Source organism: Phocoena sinus, chromosome 1 (genome assembly GCF_008692025.1).
Source record: "Phocoena sinus isolate mPhoSin1 chromosome 1, mPhoSin1.pri, whole genome shotgun sequence".
NCBI classification, from domain to species: domain Eukaryota; kingdom Metazoa; phylum Chordata; class Mammalia; order Artiodactyla; family Phocoenidae; genus Phocoena; species Phocoena sinus.
Genome location: NC_045763.1, coordinates 82,012,882 through 82,033,989, shown reverse-complemented (window position 1 = coordinate 82,033,989; position 21,108 = coordinate 82,012,882). Strand labels below are relative to the sequence as shown.

At 37.7% G+C, this 21,108-nt stretch overlaps 1 protein-coding gene across 1 annotated transcript in view; it reads right to left on the bottom strand.

Annotated features, from left to right (window-relative positions):
- Positions 1–14,122: 14,122 nt before the first annotated feature.
- The window catches only part of BRDT (bromodomain testis associated), a 48,717-nt gene continuing 41,731 nt past the window's right edge, over positions 14,123–21,108 (bottom strand). The window contains exon 17 of the mRNA XM_032641909.1: positions 14,123–14,191. Within this exon, the coding sequence (XP_032497800.1) occupies positions 14,123–14,191 (69 nt within the window). The remainder of the gene's footprint in view (positions 14,192–21,108) is intronic.

The following is a 21,108-nucleotide window of genomic DNA, read 5'->3' as shown; positions in this document are numbered from 1 at the left end:
CGAACTTAAGTTTCCATTTCACTTGGGTCAACACTTAGAAGTGGGATTGCTGGGTCAGGTCGTTAAGTGTGCATTTAGCTTTATAAGAAACTGCCAAACTGGTTTCCAAAGTGGCTGCCATTTTAATTCACACTAGCAATGTGTGAGAATTATGGTTAGGTCATATTCTTGAAAGCACTTAGCATTGTCACAAAAAAAAAAATCCCGATTTTAGCCATTCTAAGAGTTGTGTAGTGTGGTATCTCATTGAAATTTAAATTTGCATTTCTCTAATGATAATAGTGTTGGGCATCTTTATGTACTTGTGTGACACTTGAATATATTCCTCTTTGACAAAGCAGCTGTCCAAATCTTATAGATTTAAAAAAAATTGGGTTGCTTATTTTCTTACTATTGAGTTTGAAAGTTCTTTATATATTTTGGGTATGAATCCTTTATCACACATCATGTGGTTTGCAAATATTTTCCCTGTCTGTCTTTTCATTTTTAGGGACTCCTGAAGAGCAGAATTCCTTAATTTTGATGTTATCCAATTTATCACTTTTCTTTTATACATGGTACTTTTGGTCTTGCATGTAAGAAATCTTTACCTAACTTCAGGTCAACAAGGGTCATTTTCCCCGTATGTTTTCTTCTAGAAGTTCTATAATTTCATGTTTTATATTTAGGTCTTCAAGTTAATTTTGCATAAGATGCAAAGTATGGGTTGACATTTATGTTTTCCATGTGGATATTCAATTATTTTGGTATCATTTGTTGAAAAGAATATTCTTCCTCTATTGAACTGCCTTTGCACCTTCATTGAAAGTCGCTTGACATGTGAGACTATTTTTGGACCCTCTAGTCTGTTTCATTGATCTATACGTCTATATTTTCTCCAATACACACTTTTTTTTTTCCTCCGGCTGCACTGTGCAGCATGCGGATCTTAGTTCCCCAACATGCGCCCCCTGCATTGGGAGTGTGGAGTCTTTTTTTTTTTAAGGTTTTTTTTTTTTTTTTTGGCTGCATTGGGTCTTCCTTGCTGCACGGGGGCTTTCTCTAGTTGCTGCGAGCAGGGGCTACTGTTTGTAGCGGTGCATGTGCTTCTCATTGCGGTGGCTTCTCTTGTTGGGGAGCACAGGCTCCAGGTGCGCCAGCTTCAGTAGTTGCGGTGCACAGGCTTAGCTGCTCAGCGGCATGTGGGATCTTCCTGGACCAGTGATCGAACCCGTGTCCCCTACATTGGCAGGCGGATTCTCAACCACTGAGCCGCGCCACAGGGAAGTCTGAGTGTGGAGTCTTAACCACTGTACCAGCAGGGAAGTTCTAATACACACTTGTCATGACTGTTGAAAGTATAGTCAGTCTAGAACTCAGGTGGTATGAATCCTTCAAATTTTTTCTTTATCAAAATTGTTTTGGCTATTCTAGCTAATTTTCCGTACAGATTTTAGTATTAGCTTGTCAATTTTGGCAAAAAATGTTGATTGGAATGAATTGAATCTATTAATCAATTTTGAGAGAACTGATATTTTAACAATATTGAGTTGTTCAATCCATGAACATATCTATCCATTTATTTAGATCTTCTCTGATTTATGTTTTTCATAGTTTTAAACATATGGATGTTGCATGGATTTTGTAAGATTTATACCTATTTCTTTAAAGAATATTATTGTAAATGCTATTTTTCAGTTTCCAGTTGCTTGCTGATTCTAGTGCTTACATGATTTTTTTTGTTTTATGTCTCAAATCCTGAGACCTTGCTAAACTCACTTTTTAGTGCTGGTAGCTTTTTGAAAAATTCTTTGGGATTTTCTGTGTAGACCATCGTGTTATCTGTGAATAGAGGCAGTTTTATTTCTTCCTTTCCAATATGTTTGCCCTTTATTTCTTTTTCTTCCCTTATTGCACTGACTAGGACCTCCAGTACAACACTGAGTAGGAGTTAGAATGGGCATCTTTACCTTGCTCCCAATCATAGGGGGAAATCATTTAGTCTTTTACTGTTAAGCATAATATTAGCTGAAGATTCTTTTCTTCTGAGCCACGCAGCTTGCAGGATCTTAGTTCCCTGACCAGGGATTGAGCCTGCGTGCTTGGCAATGAAAGTAGGGAGTCCTAACCACTGGACCACCAGGGAATTCCCTGAAGATTTTTTTAGATGTCATTTATCATATTGAGGAAGTTCCTTTTTATTTCTAGTTTCTGAGAGTTCTTTTGTTTTTCACAAATGGGGGTTGAATTTTCTAAAAGGGCTTTCTGCTTCTCTTGAGATAATCACAGTTTTTTCCTTTTTAACCTACTGATATGGTTAATTACATATAAATTTTCTGAATGTTGAACCAGCCTTTCATTCCCAGAATAAACCCCAATTGATCATGAAGTAGTATATTTTTAATATATTGCTGAAATCAATTTGCTAATGTTTGGTTGATGATCTTTGCATTTATATTTGTTCTTCTTATATATTATGGAAGAATTTATATAGAATTGGTATAATTTGTTTCTTAAATGTTAGGTAGAATTCTCCAAAAAAGCCATGTATGCCTGGGTTTATTTTTGTTTTTGCTTTTGTTTGTTTTTTTTTAATGGTTCTAAAATACAATTCAATTTACTTAATATTTGTAGGATTATTCAGGTGATCTGTTTCCTCTTTGGCAGTTTGTATTTTTTAAGAATTTTATCCATTTCATATAAGTTGTTGAATCTATGGCCCTAGCATTTTTCATAACATGCCCTTATTATCTCTTGAATGTCTGTGGATCTGTAATATTCTCCCTTTCACACTTGACATTTGTAATTTGTGTCTTCTCTTTTTTCTTGGTAGGTCTGTCTAGAGGGCTTATCAATTTTATTGTCTTTTTAAAGAAAGAAACAGCTTTTTTGGTTTTATTGGTTTTTTTCTCTATTTTTTATTTTGTTTTAATGAAACTTAATTTCATTTAAGTTTAAATGATATCTGTTCTTTATTATGTCCTGTCTTCTGCTTGATTTAGACTTAATTTTCTTTTTCTAGTTTCTTAAGGTAGAAGCTTAAATGACTGATTTGAGATCTTCCTTCTGTTTTAATATAAACACTGAGTGCTAAAAATTTTCCTCTAAATATTACCACTTCATGGCATCCCACAAATTTTAATGTGTTGCATTTTCATTTTCATACAATTCAAAATATTTTCTAATTTTTATTGTGATTTCCTCTTTTATCATGGGTTATTTAGAAATGCTTAATTTCCAAATATTTTGCAGATATATTTTTATTATTAATTTCTACTTTAAATCTGGTATGGAATCTTATAAACTACCTATTCTTTTAAATTTGTCTAGGTTTGCTTTATGTTCCTAAATATGGTCTATTTGGTGAACATTCCAGCTGCATTTGAAAAATGTATTCTGCTGTTGTTAGCTAGAGTGTGGCATTAATGTCAATTAGGTAAAGATAGTTAGCAATGTTGTTCAGGACTATTAGATCTTTACTTTCTGCTGACTCATTCTATCAAGTGCTGAAAGAAGAATGGTGAAATCTGTCTGTAATGGTGGATTTGCCTATTTATCTTTTTAGATCTATCAATGCTACTGTTTTTGCTTTAGCCAGTTATCTTTTTTTTTTCTTTTTCCCTTTGGCTGCACTGCGTGGCTTGTGGGATCTTAGTTACCCGACCAGGGATTGAACCCAGGCCCTTGGCATTGAGAGCGCAGAGTCCTAATCACTGGACTGCCAGGGAATTCCCCTTTAGCCAGTTACCTTTTGGAGCATTTATAAATAATAAAAAATGAGTTTTATAATTACCTCCATTTATGCCATATTTAGTGTTCTTTATTCATTGTATAGATACAAGTTTCTCACTGGAATCACATCCCTTCTACCAGAAGAACTTCCTTTAACATTTCTTGTAATACAGGTCTGCTGGAAATAAATACTTTGTTTTGTGTTTGTTTGAAGAAGTATTTATTTCTCTTTCAATTTTGAAAATGTTTCCAGTGGATATAGAATTCTAGGTTGACAAGATTTTCATTTTAGAACTTTAAAGATGCCATTCCACTGTCTTATGACTTTTACAGTTTCCGATGAGAAGTTTGCCATATTCTTTTCTTTGTTCCTCTGTATTTATTGTGTCATGTTTGACTTTGGTTTCAGCAGTGTAAATGTGATATATCTAAGTGTGTGGGATTTTTAATTTTTTTTGTATTTATCTTGCTTACCATTTTCTGAGCTTCTTGAATTTGTGGTTTTGGATCTGTCACTATGTTAGATAATAGAAAATATATATTGGTCTCTGCCCTGCTTCCTGACAGATAGATCCTGAAACCCTTGTAATTTTCTAAGTGATAAGAGAACTAGGAGCATCTGTTATTCTAATATTTGGTCTGTGACCCATATCTGATACAGGGCTCTTAAAACCCTTGTAAATTCCTGGTGATAAGAGCCCCAGGAGGATCTTTTGTTCTAATGAGTTCACTCTGGGTGAGCTCCTGAATGGCTCCAGATGGGAGCTGGTCACCAGAAAGACCAAGACATGTTTAGAAGCTTGGAATCTTCAGCTCCACCTCCCTCCTCCAGAGGGGAGAGGGGCTGGAAATGGAGCTAATAATTGATCATGCCTCTGTGATGAAACCTCTAAAAAATCCCAATAGTATGGGGTTTGGGGAGCTTCCAGGTTGGTGAACATATCCACATACAGGAGGGTGACACACTCCCAACTCCACACGGACAGACGCTCCTGTGCTTGGGACCTTGCCAGACCTCATGCGCTATGTTATCTCTTCATCTGGCTCTTCATCTGTATTCTTTACTACATCCTTTAATACACCGATAAACATAAGTGTGTCCTTCAGTTCTGTAAGCTGCTCTAGCAAATAATTGAATCTAAGGGGGAAAATGTCATGGGAACCTCTGATTTGTCTAAGTCAGACAGAAGTTGTGGGTAATCTGGGGATCTACTACTTGTGATTGGTGTCTGAAAGGTGCGTCAGTCTTGTGGGACTGAGCCCTTAACGTGTGGGATCTGATACTTTCTCCAGGTAGATACTTTTAGAATTGAGTTAAATTGTAGGACACCTAGATGATGTCACAGAGAATTGTTTGGTTGGGGGAAATCCCCCACACATTTGGTGACCAGAAGTGAAGCGTTCTGTGTGAATAATAAAGGAAACACACAGGAGGAAGAACTGAGGGTTTTTCCCTACTCAGGAGAAGGAAAAACTGGAGTTTTTTTTTTTCTCCAATACAAATTAATTTTGGAGAATTCTTAGCTGGTGTCCCTTCAAATATTTCTCCAGTCCCATTCTCTCTCTCTTCTCTTTCTGAGATTCCAATTAGACATATGTTAGATTATAATGCTGCCTTACAGCTTTTGGATGTTCTGTTCTGTTGGTCCCACCACACCCCACTTTTTGTGTGGGTAATTTCTTTTGATCTATACTTAGTTTCACTGATTCTTTCCTTGGCTGTGTTGATTCTATTGACGAGGCCATCAAAGTCATTCTTGATTTGTTACCATGTTTTTCATTTTCTAGCACTTCCATTTTATTTTTTCCTATAGTTACTATCTCTCTGTTGAAATTATCCATCTGATCACACATTGTCCATTTTTCCTTTCCAGCTTTTAATACATTAATCATAGTAATTAAAAATTCTCTGATAGTTGCAACTGTGTGTCATCTTTAAGTCCATTTTTGTTGATTGCTTTGTCTCTTGACAGTGTGATTTCTTTTTCCTTGCTCCTTTGTATGCCTCATAGTTTTTTCTTGAAAGACATTTTGTGTAAGACAATAGAGACAAAAATATATACTTTTTTTTTTTTTTCAGAATACTGAGCAGAGTTCCCTGTGCTATACTGTAGGTCTTTGTTGGTTATCTATTTTATTTATTTATTTATTTATTTTGAAGATGTTGGGGGTAGGAGTTTAGTAATTTATTTATTTATTTTTGCTGTGTTGGGTCTTTGTTTCTGTGCGAAGGCTTTCTCTAGTTGTGTCAAGCAGGGGTCGCTCTTCATTGTGGTGCACGGGCCTCTGACTATCGCGGCCTCTCTTGTTGCGGAGCACAGGCTCCAGACGCACAGGCTCAGTAGTTGTGGTTCACGGGCCTAGTTGCTCCGCGGCATGTGGGATCCTCCCAGACCAGGGCTCAAACCCGTGTTCCCTGCATTGGCAGGCAGATTCTCAACCACTGCACCACCAGGAAAGCCCAAAAGTATATACGTTTTATGCCTGGAAATTGATACATTTTTTCTTTGCTAGGCCTTTAGTCTGGAGGTTGAGTCAACCTAGTCAGAAGTTGAGCTGGATTTGGATTTTATTGTTGCTATGGTTATCCTCTGTACACCACAGATTCTCAAATTTCTCTGGTGTGGATCTGGTGTGAATCATGAGGGTGGATCCTGGTTTGCCAGTGAATTTTTCTCAATAGTTGCTACATGCTCATCTTTAAGGCATTCTTTATGCTTAGTGTTAGTTACAGTCTCTTTCCATGCTCTTGCACCTCTGACTGCAGTAGACTGCTTTTACTTGTCATTGACTGCATTTTACCCTGGTGGTAAGAAGGGCAGGGCAGAGAGGAGCATTCTCTGCTGTCCTAATTCAGCCTCATCAGCAGGCAGTGTGTCTTTGGATATCAGAGTGGGACCTTCTCAATGATCCTTCCCTGCCCCCAGTGACACGGTATCTCTAATGGTCTGGACCCACAATGTATTTCCTACCCCTCTCCCAGGATTAGAAGTTCTATTTCTATTTCCTTCACCCAGTTGCAGTGGGTCTTCATTTATGCCCTAAAGTTGATAGTTTGCTGTTCTTCCTCCGGAAGCTTAAGGCTTATATTTTTTAGGGAAGATGGGGGAGAAGGATCTGGAGGGCCTTTGTGCTTTTCCTGTATCTGCTGCTCTTCTCTTCTAGGCCTGCATCAAGAGGATGGCTTTCTCAGAACGCTCATCCTGCCCCACCCTCACCCCCAAATCTTTCTTTTAAGTACTGATGAGGTCTGTGGAGAAGAGCCAGAAAGTGATGGCAGATTTCTCTTGTGCTCCCGATGGTTCTATATTCTCAAGCTAGCCCACACCAGCCTTTAGCAATTTGTTAGAACTTTTAGGTAATTTTTTATTGTTGTTGTTGCCAGATTATATAGCATTTGGTGGTACCGACCTCAGGTAAGCCAGTGCTTATGTCATGTCTCTCCTTTGATGCATTTGTGTTTCCTTAGATTTTGGGTTACCCTGCAATGTCAGCCCTCAGATTAATTTGTGAATTTAAAGATTTTCTGGCTTTTTAATTCATTGTAATGATGGGAGAAATGCTTTTTCCAGTTTTCTAGATCCTAAGTGGAAGCCCGATTCCCTAATTTAAAAAAATTGGATATAATTGACTTATAACACTGTATTGGTTTTAAGTGTACAACATAATGATTTGATATCTGTATATATTGTGAAATGATTACCACTATAAGTTTAGTACTTAGACGCGCAGGCCCTGCGGCCATGGCTCACGGGCCCAGCCACTCCGCGGCATGTGGGATCCTCCCGGACCGGGGCACGAACCCGTGCCCCTGCATCGGCAGGCGGACTCTCAACCACTGCGCCACCAGGGAAGCCCTGAGTATTACCTTTTTAAAATTGACATTTCAAGTGACACAATCACGAAGTTATAAGAGAAATAATAGAACCTGTGTATACTTTATCCAGTGTACTTTACGCTTTCTAATTGTATCATATATGTGGCTTTGTGTACCCACCACCAAAATCAAGAATACGGAACAGTTCCATTACCACAAGTATCCCTCATGTTGCCCTGTAATAACCATACTTACACCTCATTCCTAACCTTTGGTGACTGCTAATCTATCCTTTGTTTCCAAAATTTTGTCATTTCAAAAATGTTATATAAGTGAAATCATATAGTATATGATCTTTGGGGATTTTTTCCTACTCAGCATAATAATTCCCTATAAATTCAAGTTATTGTATATATCAATAGTTCATTCCTCTTTACTGCTGAGTAGTATTCCACAGTATGTATATATTACAAATTGTTTAACCATTTACCTATTATATGACATCTGGATGTTTTTGACTGTTATGAAAAAAGCTGCTAGGAACATTAGTGTACACATTTTTGTGTGATCATAAGTTATCATTTATCTTAGATAAATGCCCAAGAGTACAATTGCTGTGTCACATGGCTTTGCATGTTTTGTTTGTAAGAAACTGCAAACTGGTTTCTAGAGTGGCTCTACCATTATATTCCCACCAGCAATATCTGAGTGACCCAGTTTTTCTCCATCCTTGCCAGCGTTTTGTGTCGTCATTATTCTTTTATTTATTTATTTATTTATTTATTTATTTATTTATTTATTTATTTGCGGTACGCGGGCCTCTCACTGTTGTGGCCTCTCCCGTTGCAGAGCACAGGCTCCGGACACACAGGCTCAGCGGCCATGGCTCACGGGCCCAGCCGCTCCATGGCATGTGGGATCTTCCCGGACCGGGGCACGAACCCGTGTCCCCTGCATAGGCAGGCGGACTCTCAACCACTGTGCCACCAGGGAAGCCCCCTATTCTTTTATTTTAACCTTTCTGATAGATATACAGTGACATCTCATTGCAGTTCAAATTTACATGTCACTGATGGCTAATGATGGTGAACATGCTTTCATGTGTATATGAAAAGAGGTATCCTCTCTTTGAGGAAATTTTGTTCATGTCTTTTGCCCATTTCTTAATATTTTTACAATTGTTTTGAGAGTTCTTTATTGTATATGATATTTCTTTGTCAGGTATGTGGTTTGCAAATACTTGTTCCTAATCTGTAGTTTATCTTTTCATAGAACAAAAGTTTTAATTTGAAAAGATCCAATTTATCAATTTCTCATTTATGGATCATGCTTTTGGTATCAAGTCTAAAATCTTTTTGCTTAACACACAGAGCCTAAAGATTTTTCTTGTTTTTTTTCCTAAAATTTTATGGTTTTACATTTTACATTTAAGTCCAAGATGCATTTTTGAGTTAATTTTTGTATAAGATGTGAGACTTAGGTTGAGATTGTCTGGTTTTTTTTTTTTTTTGCTATGGATATCCAGTTGCCCCAGTACCATTTGTTGTAAAGACTATCCTTCCAGGACTTCCCTGGTGGCACAGTGGTTAAGAATCCGCCTGCCAATGCAGGGGACACGGGTTCAGTCTCTGGTCCAGGAAGATCCCACAGGCCACGGAGCAACTAAGCCCGTGCACCACAACTACTGAGCCTGTGCTCTAGAGCCCACAAGCCACAACTACTGAGCCCATGTGCCATAACTATTGAAGCCCGTGTGCCTAGGGCCTGTGCTCCACAAGAGAAGCCACAATGAGAAGCGCACACACACCACAACAAACAGTAGCCCCTGCTCGCCACAACTAGAGAAAGCCCTTGCACAGCAACGAAGACCCAACACAGTCAAAAATAAACTTAAAAAAACCCCACAAAGACTATCCTTCCATCCTTCCTCCACTGAATTGCACTTTTGTCAAAAATCAATTGAGCATATTTTTATGGTTCTGCTTCTGGGTTCCCTATTCTGTTCTAGTCCACTGATCTCTGGGTCTACCTCTTCACTAATACATTTCTTGATTACTGTAGTTTTTTAAAATTTTATTTTATTTTGGCTGTACAGGGACTTAGTTGTGGCACACAGGATCTTTGTTGCTGCATGTGGGTTTCTTAGTTGCAGCATGCGGACTCTTAGCTGCAGCATGCATACGGAATCTAGTTCCCCCACCAGGGATCGAAACTGGGCCCGCTGCTTTGGGAGCTCGGAGTCTTACCCACTGGACCACCAGGGAAGTCCTCACTATAGCTTTTTAGTAAGCCTTAATGTCACACAGAATGATTCCTCATGCTATTCTTTTTTGTCAATATTATTTAAGTATTCTAGTGCTTTTCCCATTCCACATACATTTTAGAATAAGCTTGTTTAGGTCTATGAAAAACTGCTGGGGTTTTGATAGGATGTGATTTTGAAGAGAACTGACATCTTTACTATGTTGTCTTCCAATTAATGAACACAGTGTGCCTCTTCATTTATTTAGGTCTTTCTATTTTGATTTGTTCCATAAGCATTTTGTACTTTTCAGCATACAGATCCTGTACACGTTTTGTTAAGTGTATACCTAAATATTCCATATTCTTTCGAGTGATTATAAACGTTACTGTTTTTGTTTTCACATGCTCATTAGCCTGCAGAGAACAGATTTTTGTATGTTGATTTTGTATCCTGTGACCCTACTTAAATCACTTATTAGCTGTAGTTTTTTTTAGATTTCTTGGATTTTCTGTGTAGAAAATCATGTGCAAAAATTCAGCAGCTGTTCCTTAAAGCAAGATTAATTTAGAAACTGTTTAAACATTATAGTTACCCCCCAAAAATAGCCTATGGTGAAATCCTGCAGCCATTTTAAAATTGGAAATATAAATGACTCCTATTGCTTCTATTATTTAACATTTTGGGAAATTATAGCTAAAGAAATAAAAATACACCAAAAAGTTTTATTCATTTCCAATTTGTATAACTTGGGTTTTTTTTTGCATAACTCAAATAAATCACACTTGGAGTAGAATTATTTTCATACATTATGGGATTTGGTCTGCTAGTATTTTGTTGAAGATTGTTGTGTCTAAGTTCATTAGAGATAATGGTCTGCAGCTTTTTTGTTTTTTTTTTTGGTACTGTCTTTGATTGTAGTATTGGTATTACTGGCCTTATGAGTTGGGAAGTATTCCCTGTTCCTGTTGATAAAATGTGTCCTGTTGACAAAAATTACAGAATAGGCCAATTTCTGGAAGAGGCATTTTCTAGAATAGATTTTTTTCTTCCAAGAGATTGTTTAACACTGGTATTAATCCTTCTTTAAATGTTTGGTATAATTTTTCAGTGAAATCATATGGGCTTGGAGATTTTTTTCAGAAGCCATTAAATTATGAATTAAAAAATTTTAATGGTACAGGGCTATTTAGATTATTTCACATTGAGTTTTGATGGTTTATGTTTTTTGAGGAATTGGTCCATTTCTTCAAATTTATGAATGTAAAGTTATTTGTAGTATTTCCCTTTTATCTTTTTTTTTTTTGCGGTACGTGGGCCTCTCACTGTTGTGGCCTCTCCCACTGCGGAGCACAGGCTCCGGACACGCAGGCTCAGCGGCCATGGCTCACGCGCCCAGCCGCTCCGCGGCATGTGGGATCTTCCCGGACCGGGGCACAAATCCGCGTCCCCCGCATTGGCAGGCGGACTCTCAACCACTGTGCCACCAGGGGAGCCCCTCTTTTATCTTTTCAATGATTATAGGATCTGTAGTGATTTGTGTCTTTTTCTTTTTGTTATTCTTGCTAGAGGTGTATGTCTTTCTCTAACCAGTTTCATTGGTGCCAAGCAGGCAGATTAATAAAGACTGGAGTTTTGCCAAGTGAATTCAACAAAGAAAGGAACAGTGGAGTTGACAGTGTATGCAAGGGAGCGATTATAAATGATAATGTACTACAGACTCTGGATGAGGAGAGATGTGAGGGTGTGAGGGGAGAGGTACTGTGAAAAGGCACTAGGGTTAAAGGATCGTAGGTCCTAGTGAGGTCTAATGATTGCTGGAGTCAGGGCCTTTCCAGATTAAGCTAGAAAAAGACAGGAGTAAATAGTGAGAGACTAGGATGCTTGAAACTGAGATTAAGGAAGAGTTATAGTTGTTGGCAATGACAAAGGAGTCGCTAAAGTTGATTAGATATTAAGGTCATTAGCAGAGAAGTCAAGGGACTGAGAAGCATCAATTAGAGAGTGACAGTGAAACAGAGACTAAAATCTCTGGGGAACGAGGAGGAGTGAACCAGGGATGCTAAATGACTATGGGTGGTATAGTCTGATGATCATGAAAAACTTAAAGCTGGGATATTTAAGGAAGGAGAGAAAGGTCTGCAAGAAGCACTCCCAAGATAAGAAAACCATTAGTGGAAAAACAAGTACTAAATGACAGCCTGTAGGAGAGAGCCAGGGTTCAGTTAGAGGAGTGATTCCCAAACTTTGGTGTATATTAGAATCACCCGGAGGGTCAACTATAGGTTGCTGGGCCTATTTTGATTTAGTAAGTCTGAAGTCTGAGAATCTGCGTGTTCCCAGATGATGCTGATGCAGCTGGTCCATGGACCACACTTCCAGAACAACTCAAGAACAAAAAGGAAAAAAAAGCAAAAAGGTTGATTATATAGAGAATGTTGTTAACACAAGTAAACTCCATGCAAGAAGTTAAGAGAAGCCAATTTTGTACTAAAAAATAATGCATAACATAGGAAGGATCAGTCATACATCAATAATTTCTCTGCAGAACTGCCTTCAATCAACCTACCAAAATTTTGTTGAGTATCTGCAATGTGCCAGGCCCCTTACAGACTGAGTGAAGGTTCAAGCGTGAAACTGGTTAAACTAAACACTGATCACCATAACACAGCTCTCTATAAGGACTGCTGCAAATGTTTATAGGAAAACCTCAAGTAAGCCATTTAATGTAAAAGGATATGTTAATGAAGCTGAACTTTCTTTTTAGATATAGACAAAGATCATTCATTGAGCAGTTTTATTAGTTATCGAAAGGCAGTTGTTGAAAGATTTAATGTGTATGTGACAGAACTAAATTCTTATTTACTATTTTTATTCTCTTCAAAATGGAAAATTTCCCACAGATCATAAAATCATTACACAATCAATATTTAAATGAACCAGAAAATACTGAAAAGTCTACAGAAAATGGAAAAAACCAAAAAGCAAAAAAAAAATCCTGTAATCCCATCACCTAGAGGTAACCACTATGCATTTCTGAAGTATCTAAGACTATATATATAAATAAAGATTAGAATATATATCTATATGATCTTTTAGGAAAAACAATGCATGCTGTTTAATATATGCATACTAATTTCTTGGTTAAAAATATAGTTTAATAGGTATAGGTATGATTTTCACTTTAATTCTGGCTATGTTTCATGAAGGTATCATCACCATTTTAGCTACTAGTTAATCATGTTTTTAAAATGGTCAATAGTTTAAAGATATTTCAAAAAATTATCATATTGATTATAAAAATAAATGAAGCCAAGAAAACTTTCTTTTTGTACAATACACATACACTTTGAATTTTCACTTTAGATGATACTGGAATAGTGCCTGAATGTTACACTTCAAGAGTCCAAAATTTTAAAATACATGAAGCTGATATACATGACTTATACATAATTCCAACTTGAGAATGATGAAACAAAAATATTTTACAGACTTAAATACTTAGTGAAGTAAAACTTTAGATTTCCATTGCTATCACATATGCATATTAAGAAATGTATAGATTCTTATAAAAACTTGCATACATAATTAATATCTACTGCTATTTTGCCTCAAATTCAACATCTTTCAAACCGTAGGTAATATAAATTTTGAATATAGAACCAATAGAGAATCTTATGTAACCTGACACTCAAAGAAACCAAGTATGGTTTGTTAGAGGTTCTAAATATTTTTGAAGGCAGACAAATATTTGTTTTAAAAGTTAAAAACTCATGGTGATCATTTTGTAATGTACAGATGTATTGAATCACTATGTTGTACACCTGGAAATAACAGTGTTGTAGGTTAATTATACTTCAATTTTAAAAAATAAATAAAATACTGAAACATCTGCATTACAAAAGGGCCCATCACTCCATAAAATAAGGTTTGAACTCCATTAAATGACAACTCCCTCTAAAAAGCAAAATTAGAAACTCAACAAGAACTATATTTTTGATACCCTTGTATAGTCTTCATATTTTAAACAGGAAGACACCATCTCTTTAGGATTTTCATTGATTAGACAGGGCCTATAATATATAGTAGACTATTTGTAAAATGAATAACATTTGGGAATTTATTCAATTTTTAGGGATCCAGAACTGTAAAATTTCCTGTAAATTATGTCATTAAAAAAATGAACATATAGCTATTAAAAAACGTTAAGTGAAAATTGTTTAATCATCTTAGAGCAGTCAAAATACAGTATAAGACTGGTATCTTGGTGTCTGAAAGCAATCATTTTACCATTTGCATTTTAATCTTTTGTATTATTCATTTAAGTTGATGGTTAATTAAAAAACCTAGTTTTAATCAAAGTTGTTTTCAAACATTGTCATAATGTCACTTTGAAGAGTCATATCAATGGTACCAGCCATCTGCAGAAAAGAAGAGAAAACGTAAATGTTACTTAAAAAGTTTATACCTTCATTATGTTACATCTATATGAAAAAATGGTAATGCAACATTTGGAACATACAAAATGAATGCAATTTATTTAACATAATGAGTTTATACATAACTTTTAATATCTGTTCAAATACTATCTGATTTTTGTTAAAATACTGTTCATGTAATAAATAAAAATAAGTTTAAAACTTACAAGAACACAAAGAACAAGTTTAACCTATCTCTCCAATAAAGTTCTCAGTGTTAATATATAAACATGAACTGAGATTACGTGGTTTCATGTATCTCTCCAGCCAACACAGTGCTAGACACATAAAATTATTTTCTGAATGAACCAGTATCTTACCTATGTGGGAGAACTATACTATGTATAAAGCCAAGGGCTTTCCATGATTTTGCCAATTACTGTGTAACCTAAGGCAAATGATCTAACCAAGTTTATTTATTTTTTTTTTTTTTTAATATTTATTTATTTATTTATGGCTGTGTTGGGTCTTCGTTTCTGTGTGAGGGCTTTCTCCAGTTGTGGCAAGCGGGGGCCATTCTTCATCGCGGTGCGCGGGCCTCTCACTATTGCGGCCTCTCTTGTTGCGGAGCACAGGCTCCAGACGCGCAGGCTCAGTAGCTGTGGCTCACGGGCCCAGTTGCTCCGCGGCATGTGGGATCTTCCCAGACCGGGCTCGAACCCGTGTCCCCTGCATTGGCAGGCAGATTCTCAACCACTGCGCCACCAGGGAAGCCCCAAGTTTATTTTATATACAGATATTTACGAAGAGCAACCAGATTGCATGTATAACACTCAGTACAATGTTGTTTATTAAATGCTAAAAAGCTAAATAAAATAAGCTAAAGTATAGGAAAAGCTAATTAAGACAAAAGAAACAAATGTTTCTTACTATACTCTGAAGCCTTCTCTAAAAGTCCTTGTGATACAAGTTAGATAGTATTTGCCACATCTGAAATGATACCAACTAGGAAAGTTCAAAAAATGTTTTGTTTTGTTTTTTGAAATCAGTGAAGAGTAGCAGCCCAGAATAGTAGGTGAAAGCACCAGTTTGCAACCAGTTGGTTGACTTCCTGGATGGGAATCAGTGTTCTCTGGCTATGTGGAAGAAGACTTGGAATTATGACTTAGCTACCAAAAGGATATTAAGAAGCTATGTGTGACTCTTAAAAACTATGAAAATTTCTTTAGACATGCCTTAAGACAAAAGGGTAAATTCTTAGATCTTAGCGCAGGCTATTTTCCTAATGCCAGCTCTTAGCATACCAAATATCTAGCCCAAATAGTTTCTTTAAAGTTCTATTTTAACCCTCCATGAAAGTTGGATATACTGTCCTAGTTTAAATATCACTGATACTCCTAGAAGTATCCAAACATACTGCAAAATTCCAAAAATATGTAATGAAACTTGTTTTGTTTAAAAGTACTTTGGGAAATTTGGAGTCAAGATGGCAGAGTAAAAAGACACAGAGTTCATGTCTCCCCACAACTAGGGCACATACCAGACACTGGTGGGGGACCTTGACACCCAAGGGGATGGGAGGAACCCCTGAGTGACCGGGTAGGACATGGAGGGGAGCGAGTGGGGAGGAGTGGAGACTGGATGGGACTGGCGCTCCTGAGGGGTGGCTGGGAGAGGGGAGGTGTTCCCACGCCTGGAGGGACCCTCAGGAGTTTGGAGGATCAGACTGTACTACAAAGCTACAGTAATCAAGATAATATGGTACTGGCACAAAAACAGAAATATAGATCAATGGTACAGGATAGAAAGCAGAGATAAACCTATGTACATATGGTCACTGAATTTATGACAAAGCAGGCAAGAACATACAATGGAGAAAAGACAGCCTCTTCAATAAGTGGTGCTGGGAAAACTGGACAGCTACATGTAAAAGAATGAAATTAGAACACTCCCTAACACCATACACAAAAATAAACTCCAAATGGATTAAAGACCTAAATGTAAGACTGGACACTATAAAACTCTTAGAGGAAAACACAGGAAGAACACTCTTTGACATAAACCACAGCAAGATCTTTTTTGACCAACCTCCTACAGTAATGAAAATAAAAAAACAAAAATAAACAAATGGGACCTAATTAAACTTAAAAGCTTTTGCACAGCAAAGGAAACCATAAACAAGATGAAAAGACAACACTCAGAATGGGAGAAAATATTTGCAAATGAAACAACAGACAAAGGATTAATCTCCAAAATACAGAAACAGCTCATGGAGCTCAATATCAAAAAAACAAACAACCCAATCAACAAATGGGCAGAAAACCTAAATCGATAACTCTCTAAGGAGGACATACAGATGGCCAAGGGGCACATGAAAGGATGCTCAATGTCACTAATTATTAGAGAAATGCAAATCAAAACTACAATGAGGTATCACCTCACGCCAGTCAGAATGGCCATCATCAAAAGATCTACAAACAATAAATGCTGGAGAGGGTGTGGAGAAAAGGGAACCCTCTTACACTGTTGGTAGGAAAGTAAATTGATACAGTCACTGTGGAGAACAGTATGGAGGTTCCTTAAAAAACCAAAAATAGAACTACCATATGACACATCAATCCCACTACTGGTCATATACCTTGAGAAAACCATAATTCAAAAGGTTTTGACACATGTACCTCAATGTTCATTGCAGCACTATTTACAATAGCCAGGACATGGAAGCAGCCTAAATGTCCAACAACAGATTAATGGATAAAGAAGATGTGGTACATATATACAATGGAATATTGGTCAGCTGTAAAAAAGAATGAAATTGGATCATTTGTAGAGATGTGGACGGACCTAGAGACTGTCATACAGAGTGAAGTAAGCCAGAAAGAGAAAAACAAATATTGTCTATTAATGCATATATGTGGAATCTAGAAAAATGGTACAGGTGAACCTACTTGAGGACAGGAATAGAGACACAGACACAGAGACTGGATTTGTGGACATGGGGCTGGGGGGGGAGGGGGGGAGGGGGGACTAACTGGGAGATTAGGATTGACATATATACACTACCATGCGTAAAATAGCTAGTGGGAACCTGCTATAAAGCACAGGAAGCTCAGCTCGGTGCTCTGTGACTTCCTAGATGGGTGGGATGGGGGGGGATGGGAGGGAGGGCCAAGAGGGAGGGGATATAGGTATACATATAGCTCATTCACTTCATTGTACAGCAGAAACTAACAATATTGTAAAGCAATTGTACTCCAATAAAAAAAATTTTTTAAATAAAAAGTAAAAGTACTTTGGGAGCTCCCTGGTGGTCAGTGGTTAAGACTCTATGTTCCCAATGCAGGGGGCCCAGGTTCGATCCCTGGTGGGGGAACTAAGATCCCACATACTGCAACTAAGACTGCGAGCTGCAACTACTGAGCCCACATGCCGCAAAAAAGAGCCCGTGTGCCGCAACAAAGACCCAGTGCTGCAACGAAGACCCGGCAAGCCAAAAATGCATAAATGAATCAATTTAAAAAATAAACTAACTTAAAAAAAATGAATAAATAAAAGTACTTTATTTTAGATTCTCTTCCATTTTGACTAAATCTGAACTAGTGGAATACTTATTGATATCTAACTGGTTATTGCCTATACCAATTAACCTTAGATACCACAATTTAAATATTAAGGCTCTCTGCAGCTGACACCATAACCTGGATATGGTCCTAATATACACTTCAGCCATTCAAATTTAAGATCAAAAATTGGGTCAAAGGAACTGGCAATAAGCTCTGGTAGGGAGCTTATGCTAGACGTCAAGTTTTTGCAGCTGTTTACAATATGGATCTGTCAAGTAGCAGCAGCATAAGAGTTTGGGTTGTCAAGAATGATAGTAGGTAGCTCCAAAGTCAGGTTTTCAAATGTCAAGCTGCTAGAGATGGCATTTTTAGTCACATTTCAGTGGGTTCCAGAAAAATGCTTGGGGCTTAGAAGTTATATCAGGTTACCTAGTTGGGTTGTTAGATGGCAGGTAGGTTGCTGAGATATCACTTGTGGGTGACTGAAGTCAGGCCCTTGTGAGTACCAAAAGGAAAAACTCCTAGGTCACTAGAGAAATACTTCTATTAAAGTACTAATTAAACTTTAATAAAGAACTCCTAAAAAACAAACAAAAAAATAAAACAATATAAAAAATCTGCTGTTTAAATTAATTAAAATTAAATGAAAAATTTAGTTCCTTAGTTGCATTAGCCACATTTCAAGTGCTCAATGCCATATGTGACTAGCAGCTATTATATTTAATTGTATAAAGCACATTCCTGTAATTGTAGAAAGTTCTATAAGACCATATTGCTCTAAAGTAAACTCCACCATATGTTACAACACTGCTAAATGCAATTTGTTTCTGCCTTCATACTATAGATAAGAGGCTGACAAAACTTTTTTATATTATTTCCTAGGAAATTTACTTGTATCATAATCAATATCACAGCCAAAGCCAGTGGATTTTTTCTTCTGGAACTAATGTTTCTGTATGTCCTATGAATTCACATGAGTTTTCCAGGATTACAAAAATATCCAGCACCCAATAAGGTAGAATTTACATCTGGCATCAATGGTTACCAGGTAAGCAAAGAAGCAGAAAAACACTATCTGTAAAGGAGATCAATCAATCAATCGAAACCAACCTGGAAGTGACATAAATGTCAGAATTAGCAGAGAACCCATTAAACAGTTATGATAACCGTATTCCATTTGTTCAAAAGTTTAATAGAGATACTAAAAACATTAAAAAGACCCCAATCATCTTCTAGATATGACAACTATAATGTCTGAGATGGGACAACTTCAAGTGGCCTAATACAAAAGTAATTGGAGTCACTAAAAGGATAAAAAGGAGGGGCTTCCCTGGTGGTGCAGTGGTTGAGAATCTGCCTGCCAATGCAGGGGACACGGGTTCGAGCCCTGGTCTGGGAAGATCCCACATGCTGTGGAGCAACTGGGCCCGTGAGCCACAATTACTGAGCCTGAGTGTCTGGAGCCTGTGCTACTCAACAAGAGAGGCTGCGATAGTGAGAGGGCCGCACACCACGATGAAGAGTGGCCCCCGCTTGCCACAACTAGAGAAAGCCCTCGCACAGAAACGAAGACCCAACACAGCCATAAACAAATTTAAAAAAAGGAGAAAAGGGGGAAACAGAAAAAATATGAAGAAATAATGCCCCAAATTTTTCCAAGCTTGATCAAAACTATAAACACATCGCTCCAGTAAGTTCAACAAAGCACAAGAAACATGAAGAAAACAATTAATGAAAACCCAGTGATTAACTTGGAAGCAACCAAGATGTCTGTCAATGGATAAACTGTGGTACATTTATACAATGGGATATTACTCAGCACTAAAAAGATATGAGCTAGCAACCTACAAAGACATAGAGGAAACTTAAATGCATATAACTAAGTTAAAGAAGCCAATCTGAAAAAGGTATATATACTGTATGATTCCAACTATACAACATTCTGGAAGTGGCTAAACTATGGTAGTAAAAAGATCAGTGGTTGGCAGGGGTTCAGGAGGGAGGGGTGAACAGGAGGAGCACAGCGGACTTTCAGGAAAGGGAGAGTATTCTGATGGTACCATAATGGTTGGTGTATGTTATTATACATTTGTCAAAACCCATAAGAAGCACAACACAAAGAGTGAACCCTGATGTGAACTATGGACTTTCCTTGATAAAATAAGATTGATAATGGTGTGGCAATGTTGGTTCACAGATCGTGTAACAAATGTACTGCACTAAAGCGGGATGTTAATGGTGGGGGAGATTGTGAATTGGTGCGGCAAAAGGGAGAATATGTGGGAACGCTTTATACTTTCAATTTTGCTGTGAATCTAAAACACTTTAAAAATAAAGTCTATTAATGAAAAACAAAGGCCAAATAAAGATACTTTCATGTACACAACAGCTGAAAGATTTCATCACCAGCTGACCCACACCACAAGAAATGTTAGAAGGATGTCCTTTTAGGGAAAAGGAAAATTATACCATTTGGAAATCTGGATCTAGACAAATCAATAAAGAGCACTAGAAATGGTAACTACGTAGGTAAATACAAGGTTTTTTTTAAAAATGTCATTTAAAACTTTTAGAGACAATTTGACTGCTTAGACAATGGCCTAATGGCTAGGAGGGGGCGAATGGAAGTACACTATTGCAAGGCTATTACACTAAATGTGAAGTGGTGTGATATAACTTAAGAGAAGACTGTGACAAGCTTAAGTATATATTGTAAGCGCTAAAGCAACCACTAAAGTAACAAAACAAAGAGTTATTGATAATAAGCCAATAAAGGAAATAAAATGGAATCATAAAAAATACGATTAATCTAAAAGAATGCAGGGGAAAAAAAATAACAAGAACAGAGGACACACATCAAAAAATAGCAAGATGGGGCTTCCTTGGTGGTACAGTGATTGAGAGTCCGCCTGCCGATGCAGGGGACACGGGTTCATGCCCCGGTCCGGGGAGATTCCACATGCCGCAGAGCAGCTGGGCCCGTGAGCCATGGCCGCTGAGCCTGCGTGTCCGGAGCCTGTGATCCACAACAGTGAGAGGCCCGCGTACCGCAAAAAAAAAAAAAAAAAAAAAAGCAAGATGATGGACTCAAACGTAACCATATCAATAATCATATTGAATGTAATGGTTAAACACTCCTATAAAAGACAGAGATTGGGGCTTCCCTGGTGGCGCAGTGGTTGGGAGTCCGTCTGCCGATGCGGGGGACGCGGGTTCGTGCCCCGGTCCGGGAGGATCCCGCGTGCCGCGGAGCGGCTGGGCCCGTGGGCCGTGGCCGCTGGGCCTGCGCGTCCGGGGCCTGTGCTCCGCAATGGGAGAGGCCACAACTGAGAGGCCCGCGTAATGCAAAAAAAAAAA